Here is a 23,719-nt window from a genome sequence, read left to right on the forward strand (position 1 = left end):
TCCTAATAGTCACTATACACTAAGGAGGAAAGACCCAAGAATAGGATGATTTTTAGGGTCATGGAAAGTTCCATTATCCAACAATCTTCAGGCCAGGTCTTGTGGATGATTAATAACTGTGTTTTTTCATCCTGATATTTCTTGGTCCATACCCATAAAATTTTCCTGCTTTGTATTCATTTTTTAACTCTATAGCATTATTAGGATTTTGTGCTGACTTCATAACCTTCAGAGTAACTGATCATAGCAAAATATTTCCCTGCTTACCAAGAGCAGCTCTCTATTGACCTCAATTTTAACGAATATATTTTGAAAAAGAAAACACATTTCCCAATTGAAGTAAGTGTCTTTGAAAGACTTCTCCCTGCAATAAAGAGTATTTGTTTTTATTATAGAGCCCTCAAGGAGGCTGAATCTGATGCAGCACCAACTCTGAATTATTCAGAACTCCGGATCATTTTGGACTAACCTTTAAGATTCAAGTTACCATACTGCACTGCTAGCTTCCCATTTACTTGTCTTCCTTCCTCACTAGACTGTAGGTTTCTGGAAAAGAGGATCTGTAACTTATCTCTATAACTCCAGTGCCTAGCAAAGTGTCTGAAGCAATGCAAGCATGGATTACATCTCCATTGAGAAAGGCTATTCAGTGAGATAAGGCAAATATGGGGAGGAGAAAGTTTGGGGAAGGGAAGGTACTTGTATATCTTTATAAAGAACACAACAAACGTGTTTAAGACTCAGGAGACGTATCAATTTCCCAAACTTAAGAGAACTTAAAAATTTGCTAAAAACAAAAAGGCTGTGAGGTGGAGAATGAGGTCTATGTGTAAGAGATTTTTAAGCCAGAGAGGAAAAGGCCAAGAGAATATAATGAGCATTTCTAGGGTCACAAGTAGGAGATGGTTCAAAAAAATAGTAATGATAAGGGTTCTCCTTCTTCACTGAAGGAAGAACAGATAAAAATAGCTGTTTTAAATAGATATGAAGAATATCTATAATAATAATTTTCTTCTAGAGAGATGTTAAATAGTAGGTTATTGAAGGGATTTATATATAACAGGACTTTCTGAAATGAGTAGATTAGATAACCTTCCAATACCTCTCTTGATGAAGCCTTGTGAAAATATCTAGACAAAATATGACTCTCATTTCAAACTCCTTTAAGGCATGTCACAAGTACTAAATCTTTTTTTTAGAACAGTAAATTAAAGAGGAGTCAATTCCCTATTTTATGATCTGAAAAATATAAGATGAGTATGGAGTGAACTTTGTACAATGCTTTTACTTTTTGCCAAAGAGAAAGCATTTAATATAAAGGTGATAGTGGGCTTGCAACTGTTTGGCTTTCTTTTTGTAATGTATAATTTCCAGTTACCAGTGGTCAGTGGCGCATACCACATAGTTCATATTGACTAGAAAAACATCCTTTCACCTCACTGTATCAAGTGATTTATAACTGCCATTTAAAAATAATAAGAGAGGGGCTATATGATTTGTGAATCCACTGGGCTGCTAATGGAAAAGCTTTCTACTGACCCAAGAAGGGCACTTAGATTGTTATGGCTCCTATGTAGCTGGAACTACTTTAAATATTCATTGCATTTTAATGAACATACTTTTCCTTTAATTAGACATTGTGTTAATACTGTTTTAATATGAATTGACTGGCCACACTGAGCTGGGGAAGCCAGGATCCATTTATGAATGAGTTAGAAATCTCAAGCTTGCTAAAACTTGAGTTAACATTCCTAGAACTCACCTGTCTAGAAAAGAAGTATAATATTATTTTCACAGGTGAAAAGATAGAAGACATGGAGTTTGGCTAAAGATTAAGTAAATTTTCAGTTAGCTAAGACTGGGAGTATTTTGAAAGTCTTTAATATCATGCCTTTAATATTCAAAATGTGACAATTAAAAGCAAAATAGTTAATTCACTTGATCTTTCATTCATTCAACACGTATGTCTTTCTCTTCCACTACACGCTTATCAAAAGGATGGGCTGACAAATGATAGCTTTAATGAATTGGTTACAAAGTAGCAAACACCGACTCCCTCAGGATAGGAAGGGATCTAGGTGATCTTGATGAAAATCAAGGAGCTAATGACAACTGAATAAAAATTGAAAGTCTATTTCAAGTCCTGGTATTATACTTCTTTGAGCCACCAAGATTTATTACTTTTGGCTCTACTACCATAATAATAAATATTTACCATGTGCCTACAGGTTTTCTTTATTAATCTCCTTACAGAAATGTATTAAGTAAAGATGCCCTTTAAAGTGTCAAGGGATATATTTTCCCAATGACTAGCAATCTAGAATATCTTTGGAGCATAGCATATTGATAAAGACATATTTCTGGCCAGTCAATATTAGATTAGGGAATTAAAGGAGAGGATGAAGTTGTTTACTTTAGCTACAGAGCTCCCATGGAGGCAAGGTTACCTGGCAGGGAAATGGTGCCAGGGCAAATGCTCTCTCCTTTGAGGCCCCACACTCCGCCTGAAGCTGGGGTTCAAGGTTCATTATTCCCTTAACCTCTCATCCTATGAATCTGCCGAGGAGCTGGGTAGGATGGTGGGATCTTTTGTTGGTCCAAGGTCCCTCAGTATTTCTCAATCCGGTTATCCACTGGAACCATACAAAGAGCTTAAAAATACCAATTCTCAGGTCCTTTCCCTGGAGATTCTGATTCAATTGCTCTGGGGAGGGGCCCCACGCATCACATAGTTGGAAAGTGCCTGAACTGTTTCTTTCGAGAATCATTGAGCTATACCAAGTGAAAAGCCATAAAAATTACTTCATAATAGGATTAGCCACAAGGTCCTCTTAGAAGCTTAATCTTGGATGTGGTCCTTAACAAAGCAATTTACAGCATTTTGGAGTTGGTCTATAAATAAATCAGGTCCTTTTAATTTCTATTCAAGGTTTTTCTTGGGACATCTGCTCCCCTGGAACTTGTTGACCTATATTTGTATCTTGCTTTCATAAGTGCATATACTTATGAAAGTGACATTTTAAATTACATAAGAAAATGCTCTTTTCCTACAGCTTTTGTTGACAAGCCAGGATATTTTGCTTTCTTCCTTATGCCTGTTAAGGATTGTGAAAATCAGCTCCAAAAACACTGCTCCGGACATATTCTAAAGATAACAATAAATGAACAATTAAGTAAACTATGTCACAGTCACTTACCAGAATTTTGAGCAACCACTGAAATGATAATTATGAAAATGCTTATGGAAAAATGAAAATAAACAGGATTAAAAAAGGCATACACCCTATTTGGAAACTGTATATTTTACAGTGAAAGACTGGAAATAAATTGTTTATAGAATTGGTGAGAGATATTGTGAGTGATTTTTCACTTCATTTCCTAAAGTTTTCTTGGTGTTGTTATGATGTTGGACTTATATAAAAAATAGCTATAATTTATTAATACAGTACCAAGTGTCAGAAATTTTGAAAATCTACAGAGTGGATATTAATAATACTATTTTTTATGTAGAAAAACTGGAGGACAAAGACATTAAGTTATATGTCTAAAATCATACAGCTAGTAAATGACAAAATTGAATTAAAACATAGATTTGTCAGTTTCCTTTTTATAAACCTCTTCATCATCATTTAAAAATTTTAAAAGTGGGACTCAATCAGTAAGAGGCCACCCTATCTCAATCTATTAAGAAATAGGACCCACCTCAATAAAAACATTTGTTACCTTACGCTAAATGGGCTAGATTTTCAATGCTCATAACTTTAACATCATGCATAAGTTTCCAGGATACCGAGCTGAGGGAAATGTGGGAAGTGAGGATCTCATTAATTTGGTTATCAATTACCAAAATAGTCTCCTATCAGGAAGAAGTTGAGTAGGATAATATCAGTTTATAAACAACTTTTTGAGGTAAGTTAACCAAAATTATAAACTTGTACGTTGCTTAGTAAGAGACACACTGGTAAGATGTGATTAGTTAATAAAGTAATGTCTAAAGTGTCACATCCTAGAAAGGATCCAATTCCTTAAAAATAATCCCAAAGGTAAAAATGTTTGAAAAGAATGAAAGGATAATAAAAGTCAAGTTGCTAATATCAGTTTTATGTGCTAGTCCCTTAGAGAGGTGTGCTCTATCTATGAAAAGAGGTCAGTAAACTAGTTCAGACCCTCAGCTACTCATTCCCCTGGGGGCTCCAGAAGGGTGTGTGTCTGTCTCCAGGGGCACTTACTGGTGCCCCACGATCTCTGTCCTCCTGCTCCATTTCTCCGGCTCTGCCTCATCTGTCCAGGAATTTGCCCTACAGAGATCATCCCCCAAACTGCAATGTGCAGGAAGACCTGGTTCTTGGGAAGGGACAAATGACAAGCTAGTGTTTCCTCACATTTCTCTTAAGCCAGAAATGTGAACCAGATAACAGTCCTACCCTTAAAAGTTTTATAATCTTGAAGGAAAATAAGACAGGTTTTAAATAGCACATATACTCATTAGTGCTGTTGTACAAATGTTTAATAGCATGAGTCACTTTTGTTTTTAATGCAATATTTCATACATGGAAAGGGTAACCTATTCTGTCCAGGGGTTCAGATTTTGGCTTGCTAATATTCCCATCCTACAAATTTTCACTAATCTGCACCTATCACCTATTTTCTTTAATTAAATTTTTCTCTTGTGCATAAATATTTTTAATCTTCTCATAGCTAAAATAGAAAATGAAAGCCATTTCTGCTAAATGGAGTCTTTATCCAGTGTAGCTTTTGGATAAGTTTCTTTTATTCATTCAATTTTCACTTACTAGCAAATAAACACTTGGAGCTATTAAAACAATAAATGTAACTTGGGTTTCTTAAGGCCACAACACACAAATGAGGTCATATTAAGAGGAACTTAAATTTCACTTGCTTGCATGCCCACTGAGAAAGACAGGAACTCTGCCTCCTGAAAACTTTTACTTATGCATTTCTGTGAGTCCTTAGAATATCTTTACTATTTCCCAATTGGACCTTACATGGTCCTCCTCTCCAGCCCCATGGCTGATGACCACTACTGTGAGTTACAACTGCTGCTGGTTCCCATCTCCACAACACTCTGAAGTCTATGCCGGGGTCTTCAGATGTGGTTCTGCGAATTCCCATAGTGCTAAGTTGCCAGATAAAACATAGGACACTCAGTTAAATCTGAATTTCAGATACGTCAAGAATGCAATATTGAGGACATACTTATACTAAAAAATTATTATTTGCTTATCCAAAAGTCAAATTTAACTGAATGTCCTGTATTTGTATTCGCTAAATCTGGCAACCTTACCAGGTGCCTAAGCCATGTTATGCTCCCTGCAGCCTCTCCTGAGCTGGAGTCACATGTGTGCTGTGTACAAGTGGGGAAAGCGTGTCTCTCTTCCTCTGCTGATGGCCCTTTGTCTCTTAAGCCCAAAGCTATGTTGCCTGTGCCTCATGTTTCTCAGGACCACTCATGGAAACAGCTTCCAATGTCTTTCTGTGGCCATCTTTCTATAGGTTTAGACACAGCCTTAGAATGTCAGACTGACCGGGATGGGCTTTTATCCTCTTCCCTTGAAATTTCCTCCAAGGACTTGCCCCACAGATCTCCTCCTTATTAGCTTGCTCCTCCCAGGCAAACCAATTTACAAAATGAAGGCTACCAGCCCCACTGGTTCATTAGGCACATACAGTTACATTTTAGCAAAGACTTGCAGCAAACCTATAAGTTGGACTGTGATTAAGGGAATGGCCTTCAAAGTGCCTCCAAAGTGCATGGAAGTGTTTTCTCTCTTTGGAAGCACTTAAAGGAGCTCCATGGAAAAAGTGGCTTTGAGACCTGAGCATTTAAGAGATGTAGTGATGTTTGACAGTGTGAAGGAAATTCCAAGCAAAGCAACAGTAGGAACGAAGATAAGAAAAGAGGAAAGTTCAGGGTGGGTTTACTTTGGTTTGGCTACAGTATATAATGTCCTACAACCTGAAACTACAAGTAAAGTTGGGGCCTGGCCAGGGAAAGTTCTCAATGGCCATGGTAAGGAGTTTGTTATTTCTTCTCCAGGCAAGGGGAAGCTCTTGCAAGATTTGGTTAGAAGAAAAATACAATCAAGAGATGCAAATGATCTTATTACACAGGCTAGGTTCCATGCGTGAGAAATTATATGAGAGAGATTAGAATATCACATAAATAAAATAGGTACGAGGTAATGAAGGCCCAAGGGAGAGGCCATGAGAAAGAAAAGGAAAAGAAATCTGAAAAGGAGACCTTGGTCTTCAAACTTGATAATCCATTAGAATCACCAGCAGAGCTTTTAAGAAACCCAATGCCCATGCCATTTCCAGACTAATTAAATCAGAATCTGGAGATGAGACTCATGCATCAGTATTTTTAAAGCTCTCCTCACAATTCCTACACTTAGCCAACACTGAGCAGCACAATTACAGAACAGTGGTTCTCTCACTTCAACAGGAATCAGAATCACCTAGAGGGCTTGGTGGACTCCACTCTCGGAGTTTCTGTAGATCTGGTATGAGGTCTGAGAATGTGCATTTCTAACAAGTTCCCGGGTGATGTGGATGCTATTGGTCTAAGGACCACAGTTTGAGAACATCTGGTGTAGAGCGATCAGGATATGGTAGTTAATTGCATATTACTGTGTATATGTCTTGGCTGGGTGGGAGTAGGGGAGTGCAGACTTCATTGCAGGTGACTGAGATTCTGAGCGTGAGTAAATGACAGAATAGAGATACCGTTAAAAGAGTTATAGACATGGAAGAAAATAGATGTTTGGCTTGAATGAGAATATTGAGGGAACAGAAAACAAAAAAGACTCTTTTATGGGAATGATTATAAATATAGGAATAGTAAGACGAGTGAGCCAGTAAGAAGTAGGGAACCATCAGAGATGTAGAAGAACTGGAACGTCACAGGAGCCAAGAGAGGAGAAAGAGGTCAAGTCTAGCTCTATTGAGAATATCACAAAAATTCAACCTCCGAGATGCTTCCAGACCCATGAACACTGAAACTAAGGGCCCATGCTTTCCTTAGCTGCTTTCTACTGTCCTTAGCAAAGAGAGGTCACATTCAGAATGATGACCCTGGAGGCAGCTCAAGCTCCTTAGTGCAAAAAGCTGAGGGATCAATGTCTCTCATACTGTACTTACTAAGGAAATAGAAAAAACTACCACCTGATAGAAAGAGTTTCCACTTTGAGGGTTGAAATATAAAGGGTTTTCATCATCATGAGTTCACAAGAAAGTCAATTAACCGATTCTGGATAAGGGCAGAATATCAGTGCTCAGGTAGTTAAAACACGAGCATTTGCTAAGAATTTATAACAAAACAGGTGCTGTTCTAAGTGCTTTTATAACCTTCCTACTCAGAGTATGCTTCATGGACCAGCAGCATCAGAATCACTTGCTAGAAATGCAGACTTTCACCCCATCCCAGACCTACTGAATTTTTAAGATCCCCAAGTGACAATTAGAGTCTGAAAAGCACTACTTTAGGTATCACAAATTCATTTAAGTTCACCCAAAGCTAAGAGGTAGAGGCCATGATGAGGGAGCTGAGTTACAAAGAATGCATTTGTACAAAGCCATAGAGCTAGTGGGACAGAGCAAAGAAGCAAATCCAGACAACCCAGATTCATAGATCTGGATCTAACTTATGGTACCCCAACTCTCAAGAAATTGTTTCATGGCCCTTAGCCTTGGCCCATCATCACACTTCAACTTCCATCCACAGTGGCTTTTGGCCAATGCACCCTAGGTACCATGTCCTCGCCTTTGAACCTTTGCTTCTACCATCTAATCCCCTCTTGTGTGTTAATCCCCTATCACCCTTCATATCTCAGCTCACAGTCACCTCATCAGGAAAGTTGTTTCTAACACCCCCAGATTCGGTATCCTTCTCTCACAGCACCATGTATTTTCCCTGCGTGATAATCTGTGATTATGAATTTCTCTATGTGACTTTTGTCTTTTTTACTAGGCTCAAGCTCCTGGAGGGCAAGCACCACATCTCTTGTGCTCCTCACTGAATCTCCAGTACCCAACACTGGCACGTAGCAGACACTTTTAGTTGCCCAAATGAATGAACATGTGAATGGCTTTTGAATCTAACGTGCATCTTGCCCACGTTAGTATGATCTGCAGTGACAATGAGAACTGAACATTCTCTCCCTCCATGTAATTAAGAGCCCTGGTGAGGTGAGAGAACAGATCCGAACGTTCAAAGGGAAGTGTAAACTTTGAGGATGAACTCACAAACACCTGGAGCTGCTTTCAGGCCCTCCAGAAGCCAGGAGAACCCTTTAAGCATATTTCTGCCTTGTGGAACCCAGAGCCTGTATTCTGCCTTCAGCCTTTGAGAGAGCAGAAGAAAGTCAGAATGGCCCAGGTGAGGCCTCTCCACATTGGGAGGGTAGTTCAGGAGGGAAAACACTGGCGGTTCTAACACAAATTCTGTAACTAAGCAGAGCCCACTCATTTTGACCGAAGCTCATCAGGTAGGTACCTTTCAGAGGCCCTGAATTCTCCAGAATGACAGAGAATGAGCCTTGATTTCAACGAATGGCTCTGCCATAATCATCCTCTCTGAGAAAAGCATGGAAGCAGTGCCACTTCACAAATACACTCCACTGTAATTTTGTATTTCATTTTCCCCAAATACTCTTGTTCCTATGTATAGTTCCTATATCTTGTGTTCTCATATAATATTAACATAATCAGGCTAACTAGGGCTTAATGTTGCTACTATCGTGAAATAACTGCAAAGGGGCTTAAGAAAAACGCTGCTGATGTTTTTTCTTAAAGAGGTGGTTAGATTTAATTTCAACATTTTTGGAAAATATTGAATGACAGTAATCAGCTTTCAGCTTAGACAAGTGACAGGCCCAACTACAGATGAGAGGGGTGAGACTTTCTCAAAGTGGAATAGCTGCTGGATAATTCTCCAGGCATTTCCACAATGTCTCTATCACATGACTCCACGATATGGCTATGGGCTCAATTACTCAATTTTCTTACAGTGCCTTTGGTCTGACTCGACACAGGTTACTTCAAACTCAAGCCAGGAATGAAGAATACTAAGGTCAACCTTCTGTCTTAGACCTGAGCTTCTCAAACTCTCAAGTGCATACGAATCACTTGGGGAGCTTTTTAAAAGGCAGATTCTGGTCATTCAGTACGTCTGTGGTGAGACCTGGGGAGTTCTCCTTTCTAACAAGCTCCCAGGTGATGCTGACACTGCTGGTGCATACACAACACTTTGAGGAGCAAGGTCTTAGAAAACAAAATTAATTTTGTAGCTTACAATGCAACTTGGGGCACTTTTACATCAGAAGCAATGCTTACATGTTTTTCTCTGTGTGCCAGGGCTGTGATGAATGTAACCTTGTCCATAGCACACTGGCAGAAACAATCCAGAGAAATGAGTCACTCTCATGATTCCACCCTGGGGATGGGGCCCGGGGGATTTGTTTGACTAAGTTAGGGTAGAAACAGACCGGTTGTCCAATCTAGAGCTGTCTTATGCAAATCTAGAATCTTGGAGTTTCCAGATTTCCTCTTTAAAATCAGTTTTATTGAGCATGCATAGAAATGTCTGGATATATCTGGAGTAGGATTGAGTATCTGCCGATCAACTCTAAAACTAAATTAAAAGCAATGTGGCCTAATAATGGTGTAATAGCCGATGGATTAAAATGCAAAATATTCTCCAAAAACAATATATTTTGAAAAGCACAACACAATAGCTTGTTTCAGTTGTAATAATGTTTATAATAGAAAAGATTAAGAAAAAACTGTTAAGAGTTCATTATTGTCTAAAGTGGCAAGAGAAGCAAAGGAGTGTTTTATTTTGTGGGGAGAGTGGCTTTAGTTCATTCTATACTTCCATAATGTTGTGTGTATCTTTTGGACTTCTTTTCCCTGCCCCTACCCCAAGCTCTTGGTGGGTGCTGGACAACTGAGGGAACCACCATCAGATCAGCTGAGGGTAGGGAAATGAGAAGAATGGACAGAACCATTTCTGTTCCTTTTATTTGTTTTTAATCCTGCCTTAATCCTTGAATTCCCAAAATGAAAAGAAGTATAAATAAGTAACTATAAAAACTGCTTAGTTTAAAGTAGGTCTTCGTTGAAGCCAAGGAGAAGGAGCCAGGCTCCCAATACCAAGCAAGTGTTTTTCCCACTAGGGTACGTAGTGTTGGAGGAGCCCAATGAGAGGACATCACCACTGGTTGATCCAAGAGCTACACCTGAGAGCTAGAGCCGGGCAATCAGAGGCTCCTCACCCATCCCCTGTCCTTGGAATGTGTGCTACAACCACTATTACCACAGTGGAAGCTGTTTTCAAGGACGCAGCCTTGAGAGAGCATTGTGTTGTTGAGACCAACTGAATACATGACTGAACCCAGGTAAGGTCTCCATATAAACTTTTAAGATTCTGGCAGTCAGGTGTAGAGATCTACTCGTCTTGTGGCTGCCTAAGACAAGCCTCATCTGTAAGTTCCCTTGCTTATTAAACCTCCCACCTATCATTCTGAAGTAGTCTGCTTCTTTCTTTCGTCTCTCCTTGCCCTCTGCGTTCGGGGGCCAGTTTTCGAACTAACACTCAGAAACACTTAATGAATTAACTTATCCTGATACGGTGGCTACGAAATATATGTACAAAAATTTAGTTAAGAAACTATGATTAACTTTGTACAACATTATATTCAAATCTAATCAAGTACATCTACTCTACTCCAGAGGAAAAATATTCTAGAATATATTCCCAAATCCATTGAAATGATACCTACTACGTGGTAGAATGTTACAAAAGAATCCTAGAACTTGAAGCCCAGATTGGTGATGGGACTTGTCCAATGTCACACAACCGATCTTTAAAGAACTGGGCTTAGAAGTTAAATCTCCTGAAAATTTCTCAATTTAATCCACATTATATTGTCCCATGCCATCTCATCAATTCTTTTTCCTGATGCCAATTTAAGACAGAAATATCCAAGCTTGTCTGGCACAGAAGCCCCTGGCTCAAAATCTTGGACCATATTATAGGCTTCTCACTTTCACGTGATCCTGGAGCCTCACTCGAGTTTGTTCTGAGTTGATGTGAAATGATATTAAAGGTGAAACCATGTGCCAGTGAGGAATTCACTTAACTTTTTGTGGCAGGTTCCACAGTAGGCAGATGGTAGGAGTTTGCCCAAACTAGAAGCTTCACTCCCTTAAGGGTGAAAAGAGAGTGGAGCTTTACTTTACCATCTTATCTACTGGTTATTCTGCAGGGATACTGGTATGGTAGATCAGTAGCGGTATTTTAACATGGATTTGAGATGGCTTGGGCATTATGGCCCTCATTCTTTCTTAGTACAAAAGGCTGTTACAAAGAATGGAGCAGGATGTTATAAGACCTAATAGTATTATGGTTAAGAATATGAACCTCAGTACAGACAGATCTGAGGTTAAACTCCAGCTCCAACATGCACTACCTTGGCGACTTCATAGAATTCACTTAACCTCCTGGTCTTCACTTTCCTTATTTATAAAATGGAAATAAAAATACTTCCCTTGACTCATAAACTTGTAAAAATGACATGCTGTGTATAAACCACCAAGACCACTTAGGACACAAACCAAACATTCAATAAGGTATCAGTGTTTTCCCTTATGAAGAGATAGAATCAGGAAATTAAGCTTAAATAAAAATAGAGAAGATCCTGACATGGATATCTTAGGAGATTTTAGAATAAATTAGAAAAATTAGTCTATGGAATAACTTTTCTCAGAAATCTCTAAAAATAATGTTGGTCCTCATTTTCCCTGTTGGCTTATGCTGCCCTTCCACTGAGATTGGAACTAAATGATTAACAGCAACATCGTCCAAACCTGGAAGATGTACTCCAAATGTACCCAAAGAAACACTATCTTTCGTTAAGAAGCAGGAAAGTTTTTCTTTGCTCCATATTTAAGTGTGGAACATTGAAGTACGTATACTTCAATGAACCGTCTGTTTCGAGGTGTGGTATTAATGGAATTTGATGGGAAGGATGGGCTGCAAGGGAATCAAATCTGCTTCATTCTTTTCTCACCATTTGCCATCGACCACATTTGCCTGCTTCTACTTTACCTATGCTTTTTGCTGTGGCCAAACTAAAAGAACTGGGGACATGTGGGAATTGTTACATTCTTGGAACCAGCCAGATGGAAAAGTGAGATCATGACAGCCTACCCAAGAAGCAGGGAAATATTACCTGCAACCACTTGAGCTGCTTCAATTGTAACAAAAACATTTCTTGAAGTCCAGAGTAGTCCTTGCTTAAGGATCTTGAGTGCCTGTCTCATTTTAATCAAGAGATTGGTTTCAATGATACGTTACGTATTTAACTTAAAAATTCAGCCTGGCCACATTGTATTAACTTACACAATATGTATGTCTCTATGGGTGAAAAAAATGGCCCCCAAATTATTGAGGTCAAAAACACTTTACAAAAATCTGGAGAATGTAGAGAATGCCTTTAAAATAAAAGCATGCCACAGGGGTTTGAAAAGTGCTGATAACTTTGTTATTTACAGAATAAATGTTCAAACTTGTCAACAGACTAATCAATGATGTGTATACTATCTACATAGAAGTGGACAAGGGTGGGGTAAGGGAACATGAATAGTACAGAAGGAATATAAAACATGACCTTTGTGCTTAATCAGCGCTATAATAATCTAAAGATTCTAACGACGGGCACAATTGCAGAGTTCATATTCTACAGGCGTAGGGATTTCAGATTTTGGTTTCATTTCTACACAGCTTTTGAAAATGTGTATGCATTTCATTTCTTCTGTAGTATTCTAAGCTGACTGCTGCTTTTTTCACACCAGCTTTATCTGAGCCTGTTTGGAATTCCATACCAGGCGACTCTCTGTGTTTCTGCTTGTCTGGATTACCTTGTCAAGATAATCATGTTTATCAGAAGTTCTAAACATTTCTGTGCTCAGGACTACTTGGGCGTCTTAATAATACTTGAAAGGTGCCCTTCTGATTCTCATAACTGTTTCTGACCACTTCTTTCTGTCAATCAGTGTTTCTACATCTTCAGATTATCTCCAAGAACCGACCTAGTGTTTCTTGCATGTCACAGGATTGCGGATTCCTACTCACATTATTCAGCCACTGCTATTTATTTTGCATTTTCTCTCAACTCTTGTTTCCCTGTCCACCAATAGCATGTTCCAGCACTAAAATTTTCCATATTGGCCAGAGTTGGAAAGAGGGGTGACCCAAGTATAACAGAGGAAAGCAAAATGAAATAGAAGGCCAAAAAATGTATAAATAAAATTTTCCCTCAAATTGCATCCACCAGAAACTCTCAACCTTTAGCATGCTTCAGAATCATAGGGACACTCTCTGAGAACCACTGCCACACGTGAATTGAAATCACTTCCAAATAACATGTACTCAAAATGAAAGGCCATCTCACTTTGCTCTGTGCCAGGGAGTTCTTGACCTGGAAGTCCTTGGAGACCCTTTGATAGCATTCTATGTACCTTTGGTACTCCATCAACTATCTTTTATATTGCATTAGCATGTGTGAGATTACATTGGGATGCTTGAGAGGGCCCCTTGCTCTCAGAAGATTCTCAAAGGATTCATTTTCCCAAACATAGCTTGAACAACTCCCACTGAACCATGCAGAGGTAGTCAAGCCAACACATTTGAGGAAACACTGAAATTAGTCTGTATCGGAATAAGGGCTTTATAGTTATAGAGGCAATGTATAATTCTCCGGTTCTTTTTACGGTTAGTAGAATAATTACCACATTGACCTTTCTAATCAATTACTCTATTCTTTTATGATTATCCACAGCCTCCTACCTGGGTGTAGACTGACCAACCAATCAGCCAAAAAGTTTAGATGGAGCACCTGGTATAGGCCTAGCATGGCGTTGGCTCAGTGGTGGACTGGAAGACTGCAGAGTCCCTGCCTGCAGGTTACTCTGGGTGAGGACACTGACATCACTACTTTTAAGCCCCGTAAGAGTAAGAACTTTGCTTTTCTTGTCCCAAACTCTGTCTCCTGTGCCCAGAAAAGCACCTGATAAATTATAGGAGCATGCCCAATGATTCTCAAACAAATGAATTAAAGACCTCAGGGGTTTGTACCATAAATGTCATAATGATATTGCCAGATAAACAATATATCCACAATGGCTGATTGGACAAAGTTCTCACACCTGGAGAGTATCGCTGAATAAAGGATCCAACTAATAATGCATATTAATAAACCGCAAACTTGCCTCAATAGGGAAAACAAATTGAAGTTTAAATATGACACAGTTTCAAATCTTTCTTTACACCAGATGTTTGGCACAGGAAAGAACTCAGTTGAAAGACCATACACTAGGAGAATCACCTTCCCACCACATCCTTTTCTTAGCAAGCAATAATCTTGATGACAAAGGATTCAAGAAACAAAAAGCACGCTGCCCAACCACATATATTTATCATGCTCCCTTCAATAAGTGTGAAGCAGGCAAGCCCTTACCTAGATTTCAAGCTAGTGAATCATCTGTCTAGTGTCACTAAACCTCAAAGGGCTGCTCAGCTTTGTAAAGCTGAAATCCTGTCAGCCCCTGGATGCACTGAAACAAGGACAATATGTTAAAAGGAGGCAGGTCATGAGGTTTCCGGAGGAATCAGTTTCTAAGTTCATTAAATCCTCCTTCAGTTCAGGAAAAAGAGCCTCTTTATCTCAAGAATCTTGAGAAGGTTATTTTTTAATTGTGTATAGATGCTGATTGTATCAAATAAATGGAAATGTTAGTGATTTCCTATATTAACTCATCCATTTATTGAAACTGGGGTCCCTTCTATTCCATTACCTCCACAGAAGCACACACACATCCTCAGACACCTTAGAAGAAAGAAAATTCCTTCTTCTTGGGAAACACCTGTCTTGGGAGTTCTTGGTCGTGCAGCTACTGAGCATGCACAGGGTCGAGCATACAAATGGTGCAATGACTCTTTTGGAAGTCACATTTGTCCCTGAAACTTCAGTCACCTGCAGACTGCATGCCTCCTTGCCTGCAGCAGCTCAGTCCCGACAGTGTAGAATGAGTTTAGAAATCTCATTTCAGCAACAAAATTTGAATTGAAAGTTTAAAGAGCACAATATGTCTAATGCCGAAATAATCATTCTTTGCAATTTTTGCTGAATGTCAATTTTTTTCTTTTCTTTTGCTATTGGGCTGTTCCAATAATCTTGCTTTGGTTTGGATTTTTTATCGGAAAGAAGATAGCAAGACTCAGTAAACTAGTACATCAGGTAGATGCACATCCCCGTTTTTACACACAGAAAATTTCTGCTTCATTTGCTATGCAAACACACATGCACATAATTCCTGGAGTCTCTACTACATTCATACCCACTGCTTTCAGACACACACTCACAGGGCACCAAAACACAAACTCCCTTCGTGTCAAAATCAAGCCAGGCTGAAGATGTAAATAGGTGGATATGGTACCAGGTGGATGTGTAATCAGTAATAAGAAATACATTGAGCCCCATAATGAAAAGAAATCCCCCAAATTGTTCAGGATTCCCCCTCCCCCTTCCATTCACTGATTTATTAACCCTGAACAAAGATGTAATTGCAGGGTCTCAGAAAAAACTTTTTTTTCCTTTTTTTTTTTCATTTTTGGCATTTGTTTTGTTTGGCTTTGAATTTCTTAATATCTAGTCGTACCATTCATTGCCTGTTTTCTTCACTCAGTTGCCCATCTTTTCCCCCCAAAAATGAAAGAAGCATCAGCTTCTGAGTCTTAAGGATGAGACCTCTGCATTTTCTTTGCTTGTTTAGGGCAAGAAATGAAGTGCTGCCTCTTTAATTGGCAGAAGCATGCAGGAGGAGCATACCTTCAATTTAGTGTTGGGATACCTCACTTGCACCCTGGCTGTTGTCTTATTGGAGACGGCAGCCTGCCTGAGATCCTCTAGCACTGAAATAATATCATCCAGCACGCATTTCTTATCCTGATTTCTCAACACACACAGATGGGAAAAAGTATAATTATAGCCCTTGTGGTTCACCTTCATTTCCAGCACGGCTCGGTGGGTCTGCAGGATCCCCTCAGCTTGGAGCAAAATATTGTCCCCGGGTGGGGAGAGGAGGATCACCCTGCCATACCTCCCAGGGGTGTGTAAGTCCGAATAAAGCTGGCTTTTGGACTGGTCCAGGGGGAAAAGGCTGCTGGCCAGGCTGCGCTCGATCTTGGCCAGGCTGTGGCTGGGAGCGACGAGGCGCTCCAGGTCGCCCTCGGGCTGGAAGCGGTTGAGCGCGCTGAGGCCGAAGGTGATGGTCAGGACTGCGGGCACGGTGAGGAAAAAGACCGGGTGCCGGCTCACGCACAAGCCCAGCCTGTGGCAGAACGACTGGAGCCCTCTGCGAAGCACCTGCCGCAGCATCCTCCACCAGATCCAGCTCGCAGGCGCTCCCGGCCGTCTTAAAAAGCACATGTGACATGTGTAAGCGCCGGGCTACCCCCCGCTCCCCCATCCCACCCGCGCCGGGCCAGCCCCCCTCCCCACCGCCGCCTCCGCCGCCGCCGCCGCCGCCTCCCCACCCCCTCCGCGCTCACCCCCGACCACTCCGCCTGGTCTTTCCCCGGCCCCACCTCCATGCGCTCCTACTACTCTTTCAAACACTGCAGCAAGTTGCAGCAAGGCGGGCAAATATCGACAGCGCGCGTGGGGGCGGGCGCTGCGGGGGCACGGCGGGCCCCCCCTCCCCAGCCTCCCCGCGCCGGGGTCGCCGCCCGCGCCCCCTCTCACCGCATGAGCAGCGTCCCCTCGGTCTAGCCCTTCATCTCGGTGCTGCAGTCCCCCGGCCTCCCTCGCTGGAGGTGGTTCCGTGCGGAGCGTCCCACAGATGTGGATTTCCTCTCCGTCCTGGTGGGGTTCGGCGCCTAACTGGAACCATGTGCCTCGGTGTTGTAAGAAGCAGACATGTGCCCCATAAGGAGGGGGGTGGCGGGAGGAGGGAGAAGAGAGGGGCTGGAGCGGGGCGGGGGTAGGGGGGGAGCAGCTAAGCTTTTCTCTTTTTGAGAGACTCACAGTTATTTTTAGAGTTTTGTTTTCCCTCTTCCCTCCCCGCCGGAGTGAATAGAAGAGGAAATGGGTGAAGGTGCTGCTGGCCCATTGGAGCTGTGGCAGTTAGAGCCCAACGGGGGAGGGGGGGCGTGGAGGGAGGGAGCTCGAGGGCTCCTGGAGGAAAGCAGCCTTTTTGCCTCTCCAGTTTCCCTGTGCCCTCGAATTCTGCTTTTTCGGCCGAAGGAAAGGAGCGGAGAGGATGATGCTGCATTTTTAATATACCACAAAGCGTGCAAGGGATTTCCCTGCAAAGCCTTCCACGCTGCCCTTCCCCAGACTGGTGGGCTGCAGCCGAGGGCTTCCAGAGACGACGCACTGGTGGTACGTTTGGGGCTCCAGCGACGGCTTCCTTGCTCTGGTGGTTGGAGAGGAGGCATTTGCCAATAGCCGGCGCCTGTGGCTTGGTGTTTGAGTGTGTGTGTGTGTGTGTGTTGGAAGTGAAGATCCACAGGCAATATGTGTTTTCTCATAAAATTACATTCACTTTCTGTACTTTTGAAGCTCAGGACAAAAAGTTCTTAAAGCTGGTTTCGGTCCCCTTCCCCCATTTTCCCTTCCACCCCTCACCCCTGAGGAATGTTTCGAGCCATCTGATTTCTTCTGAGGTGAAGCCGACTGAGAGGCTATCTAATTTTCTCCTATGAATGGAATTACAGAAACAGACATTTTGGGACAGCCGTCACATAGTTTTTGCCTGAATAGAGAGGGCCAGATGCGTAGAGGAAACACGCTGGAGTCACTGGATGTGTAAGACAGTCAGTCACCTATAAGAAAGAAAACTCCCGCCAAGTGTGATTTCTCCCTCAGTCTGAAGGTGAGGAGCTGTCACCTGCAGATCAGATCAACTTCAAAAACTTTAATATTGATAAGTGTGTGTATTTTATTTTTTACCTATTGGGGCTTTTACAAGTTCATGTTCTAGACAGAATGTCAGTAAATCTTGAGGACAACTTCACAAGTTTGGTTGTGAACTGGAGACCTGCTTTCCGAAGTTCTCTTCTTTTTGCATTGACTTCGAAGAGAAGATTGAGTTTCAAGAGATGATTTGTTCACACTTTCTTAGTCACAGTGAAAGGACCTGTTTTTCATTAGGTCGTTAGAGATGTACCCATCTATGCATACAAACAAGCCAAAAGACTCAGCTTCTTTTATTTTTGCTAGTAGAATCGATTCTTCAGTAAAGAAACCAATGAGACAGCAGGGAGCTCAGAAACCGGGGCAATGCTTAAGGGCAATAGTCTAAAGGTGGTGTTGTATATAATTAAAGAAAAATTCCAGCCTTTTAAAATTGAAAGTGACCTTGGTGACCATTCAGTTTGAATTTCTACCTACCCGGAGCAGGAATCGCTTCTATAGGATGCCTGATGGTTCTCCATCCAACCCATGCTGCAGAATTCTCCACATCTAAGAACTACTCATTTTTCTGGGAAGCCCATTCTATTGTTAGACAGCCTTTCCTTTTTCAGCTGGATTCAGTCTCCTTGCAACATTCATGGACTTGTCCTCCGTCTTCTTTAGCAGAAAGCACTCCCTTTACAATTAACTGTCAGATCTCCATGTCATTTCATGTAAGGTATTCCATTAGTGCCATTGTCTATACGGCAAAGAGGAAATGTATCCATCATCCATTTTCTATACTCTCTTTATTATATTAAGTCTACTTGGTCATATCCTCTGCATGAAATTTTCTAAAAGATAGTCTATCTGCAAAATATAGAATAATAGACTTTAGGAATGGACATTTAAGTAAATTATCTACTTCGTTTTATAGATAAGGACACGGAACTGTAGAGATTAAGGCCATGCTCAGAGTTATTTGTGAAGTTGAGACTAGTATGGGGATCTATTGTTTCTCAGCCCATTGCGTTTTCCCTAGCAGCATCGGACCAGACCCATCCCTCTCTTCTCACAATAAACAAATATGTCAGAATTGCTTCCTCTCTTCTTACTCTCTCCATTTCCCACAGATCCTTCCTCAATAAATTCAATGGAATTAGAGAAGAATAAAGATACCAATAGATAATTGACTAAATAATCTATGAAACATCCCTAAGATGAACTACTTGACATAAATACAAATCATCTCATAGATTTATAAGGACATGGAAATACATTCACTAAATGGTAAGTGAAAAAGTCTGTACAGTATGAAAACACTTTGAAAAATAAAAAATAATTTTGATAGAAAAAACCATAAGATTTGCATTAAAATCTTTCTGTGTCTTGCTAGATGATGAGATTATTGGAGATCAAAAAATAACTTCTTAATTTTAGAGCAGTTTAAAGTTATAGAAAAGTTTTAAAGATAGTACACAGAGTGCCCTTATGTTCCCCGTCCAGTCCCCTATTATAATCTTACATTAGTATGGTACATTTGTTACAATTTATGAGCCAATGTTGATACATTATTATTAACTAAAGTCCATATTTTATTCACATTTCCTTAGTTTTTACCTAATGTCCTTTTTTGTTCCAGAATCCCATTCAGGACATCACATTGCATTTAGTTGTCGTGTCTCCTTAGGCTCCTCTCAGCTTTGACACTTTCTCAGATTTTTCTTGTTTTTGATGACCTTGACAGTTTTGATGAGTACTCGTCAAGTATTTTGTGGAATATCCCTCAGTTGGGAATTGTCTGATTTTTTCTTATGATTAGACTGGGGTTAGGAGTTTTGGGGAGTAAAAACACCATTTTCTTGGTAAAGAGCTGTTTTCATTACATCATATCAAAGGTACATCCTATCAGTGTGTCTTATCACTGTTGATGTTGACCTTGATCACCTGCCCTAAGTAGTGTTTGTCAGGTTTCTCCAATGTAAAGTTCCTCTTCTCCGACCACCTTACCAGACTGTCTTCTTTGGGGGGAAGTCGCTAGGTGCAGCCTGCACTTAAGGAGTGGGAGTCATGCAACTTGAGGTGGGGTTCTACATAAGTTATTTGGAATTCTTGTACATGGGATAGAGGTCTATTCCATTCTATTCTACTTATTCAATCTTTTATTTATGTCACTACAGTATGGACTCAAAGATATTTCTAAGTATTTATTTTATAATTGGAGTTACAATTTGATACTACTTTGTTTACTTTCTTGCCCAAATTGTTCCAACTTTGGCCATTGGGAGCTCTTTTCGTTGACTTCTTATCCATTTGACACATCCCATTATTGGGGGATGCTTTTTAAAAAAGTATTCCTTACTTTCTTTCACTATAAGATATTCTAGTCTTATCTTGTATCTTTCCTGCCCCAGTCCTAGAATCAGCCATTTCTCCAAGGGGCCCTTTGTTTTATTGGAGGATGGTATCAGAAACAGACACATGGGTTCTGTTTGTGCTGATTGCTGTTGTGGTGGTATTCTAAGCCCTCTCAGCTGACAGTAAGGAAATAGATGGGTGTATGCTAATATGTGTGTATGTGTATCTATAAATTATTCTCCATATAACAGTGTAACTACACTAAGATAAATATGAGTTTATACTTATGTTTCCAACTCTAATCTGTTGCCACATGGATCACTGTAGCCTCTTCCCCTTGAAGACCTGTAACCTCCAGCTCCAACAGTGAGAAACTGGTTCAGTGGGTAATTTCTCAATTGTTTTTCTATAATGAAAGCATATTCATTTTTTATTAGAAAAAATTATTTATGGGGAAAGAAGAAAAGCATGCTTCCTTAATTTTGATACTGTAAAAAGATAATGCCAAATACTATTATGGATTCATTAGAAAGATAAATTATATGCTAAAAAGAAGGGAGATATTAGCAATGTTCCAGATCAACCTATAGGAAGTTAATTTCCACTAAAATATCAGTGGTATCAATCACACAATAATTCTAGTAAATCTGACTTAAAGCTTAAAATAAAGCTGAAAGCAGTGCATTTAGAGGCCATTCAGTAATAATACACAAAATCTGTACTGTTTAGTTAATACAGGACTTGTCTTCTCTGATATATCTTGGTCAATATCGGTTTTTCAAGACCTGGAATCAAGTTGGAGTTTGTCCGCTTGTCCTTTTGCAAGATAGGACGCCAGAAGAACATGAAATTGGACACAGAACAGCTGAGTTCTAGGCCAGCTCCACAAGTTACTTCAGTTTCCTTATTTGTAAACTTGGGTTATATTATTGACTCACTTGGGTTATATTATTCACCAAAACTCTGTAACTTTGCTGTATTAATTAATGCTCGAATACTAGCAATTGCAACAAATAAACCTCTAAAATTCAGCAATATAAAACAATAAAAGTTTATATCTTATTCAAGGTTAATAGTGCATTATGCATATTCCTGCTCAGCAGGAAAAAGTAGAGCACAGAGGCCTCCGTTCCATAAGTCATTCATCCACCTTTAACTAATGGCGTCCAAGGTCATTTCTAAGGTCATTTCCTAGCCAGCCTCCTGAAAGAGGAAAAGAGCCTGGAGGAGTGTACCTGGGAAGTTTTATGGCTGTGTCTGGAAGGTGGCATACATCACTTCCTTTTTATATCCTCTGATTAGAACTTAGTCGCAAGAGAGGCTGAATAATGCAGTGTAGTAGCTGTGTGCCTAGGAAGAAGAGGGAATGAGTCTGATGACCAGATGGCAAACTCCCTCATCCTCCTTCTGCATTTTCTTGCCCTGTTCATCCCAAGTTCCTGTTCTGGGTCCAAGGTGAACATCTGATCCCCTTTTGTCATTTCATGTGGGACTTGTTCCACCACCGCCATCTCAAGCAATTCTGGCTTTGGGGCTTTAAGAAAATGCTCTTTGAGCTCCTTCTGTGATGGCTTAAGGAGTTTGCCTTGGATCACCCATACCTCCTAGTCAGGCCTGTTGTATCCAGGGAGGGCACATCCAGGAGAGAAAGTTTTACAGGAAATTTTGGTCTCTATCATTTTGGATGTTTCCAGTTGCAACTGGTTTAAATAACAAGGACATTTCTTATCTCACATAACAAGATGTCCAGAAGAACAGCACTTGTAGAGTTGGTTAATTTAGAGATTCAAGGGTGTCATTGAGAATCCAAGTCCTCTTCCTCATTCTGCTTTGCCCATCCCCAGGGCATGAACTTTGTGCTGTGCTTGCTTCATAGGCAACACATCCAGGAGAAACAAGATCCTGAGGAAGAAGGAGCTGCCTCTCTCTGCGTGTCTCTTCTAAGAGTGAAGAAGCCTTTCCCAGAAGACCCCCGGAAGATTTCTTCTGAAGTCTCATTTCCCATGCCCATGTCTAAATCAATCACTGGTGAGAGGAATGATAACACCATAATCGGCTTCAACCAATCTGGATGCACGCCGGGCCTAGGAACAGGGCCAGCCTCCTCTCTAGTCACATTGTCCTGTGGGAGTTTAGTGGGGTTCATTCTGTCAGTTTGTTTTGTTTTAAACAAAAGTTTCTTTAGGAAGAAGCATGGTGTGAAGAGGGGGATGTTTGGATGTTGGGCAACTGAGCCTAACCTTGGTGCTGAGTTTTTCTGTAAGGAGCAAATTAGTTTCTGGAAACCATGCAGTTGTTTTTCTGATTTATAATTCATTTATGTTGAAAGCTTCATAATAGTACACAAATGAAGTCCAGTGATATTTGATACTTAAAAATTACTTTTATTTCAATAGGATACAAATATATAAGTAGTATTCTACTGGAAAACCCACTATCTCTGACCACCATGTATGTATGGGATGGAAATGACTGACCCGAGGAGTTCATGCAAATATTTTGACTTGATAAAAGTTATAAGAAGTTTAGATAAGATTTGCATTTATTAATAACCTAAAATTCATTATATATGGCATTGTGCATCAAATATGGCTTGTAGGTTTAGTCTCATTGTTGTGTTGTTGCACCTTATATGCTTAAAACCTAACATAAACACCATTCTCATTCTAATAGTAATTTATCCACACTATATATTCAAAAAAAATAACAAAGGAGTGTAGATATCCACTTTTATAGCAATTGTAAATAAATTTATCAGTACTTAATTTATGTCAAAACTAGTATTCTCCTCTGGTGGAAGGTGGTTAAAGTTCTGGAGACAATTTCAGGCAGTCAGTGTTCTACTTTTGTCTTAACCATTAGTTGGGTTCTCCTCCTGCTTAACCACTGTCTTACCTTGGTCAAATAATTAGATGTCAATATGGCTTAGATTTATTTCTGTAAACTAACACAAAGTAATTGAATTGAAGTAGGTGATCATTAACTTGCTCTCTAGCTATGATTCTGCGATATTCTGAAACTTGAGTTCCTGGGGTTCATGTGATAGGTTTGCTGCATCTTAACACAAGAAACCTCTCATTACCTAGTCAAGTCTCAGCCTCCCTTTCCTGGTTACTATTTGCACGATATCAAACAGAGAGTCCCTGAGGTTTGGGAGTGGCCCTGGATGCAAGAAGAGTGCCAGCTTTGATATTGGTCTGGAAATAGAGAGAGGCTGGAAAAGTACTTGGAATATTATGGCCACAGGGGAATAGCTGGACCGAAGATTAAATACTGCCTGCCAAAATACAATACGGTGCCGAGTCTTATTGGATCAATGCACAAAGATGACGTGGTGCTTTGTACACATTTGATTTTCAATCATTTAAATAAGCATTTTCTAA

At 40.3% G+C, this 23,719-nt stretch overlaps 1 protein-coding gene and 1 long non-coding RNA gene across 7 annotated transcripts in view; one reads left to right on the top strand and one right to left on the bottom strand.

Annotated features, from left to right (window-relative positions):
• Positions 1–17,499, bottom strand: part of PTCHD4 (patched domain containing 4) — a 185,382-nt gene extending 167,883 nt beyond the window's left edge. The window contains exons 1-2 of one of the 5 annotated variants that reach the window (XM_023625061.2): positions 16,827–17,209; positions 15,912–16,497 (exon numbers count right to left, since the gene is read on the bottom strand). In XM_023625061.2, coding sequence (XP_023480829.1) covers positions 15,912–16,497; positions 16,827–16,831 — 591 coding nt within the window. In that variant the 5' untranslated portion in view covers positions 16,832–17,209. Of the gene's footprint in view, positions 1–15,911; positions 16,512–16,826 lie in introns of those variants that run through there. The other 4 variants (XM_070245659.1, XM_070245660.1, XM_023625059.2 and 1 more) reach the window with 4 other exon arrangements.
• On the top strand, positions 16,806–23,627 carry LOC111772390 (uncharacterized). Of its 2 annotated transcripts, XR_002806215.2 has the most exons (5): positions 16,806–16,987; positions 17,290–17,465; positions 17,801–17,958; positions 19,112–19,268; positions 22,213–23,627. It is a non-coding gene; the product is annotated as an uncharacterized lncRNA (long non-coding RNA). The 2 variants fall into 2 exon arrangements; XR_011430055.1 differs by lacking the exon at positions 17,801–17,958.
• Positions 23,628–23,719: the final 92 nt, after the last annotated feature.

This window comes from Equus caballus, chromosome 20, assembly GCF_041296265.1.
Source record: "Equus caballus isolate H_3958 breed thoroughbred chromosome 20, TB-T2T, whole genome shotgun sequence".
Classification (NCBI taxonomy): Eukaryota; Metazoa; Chordata; class Mammalia; order Perissodactyla; family Equidae; genus Equus; species Equus caballus.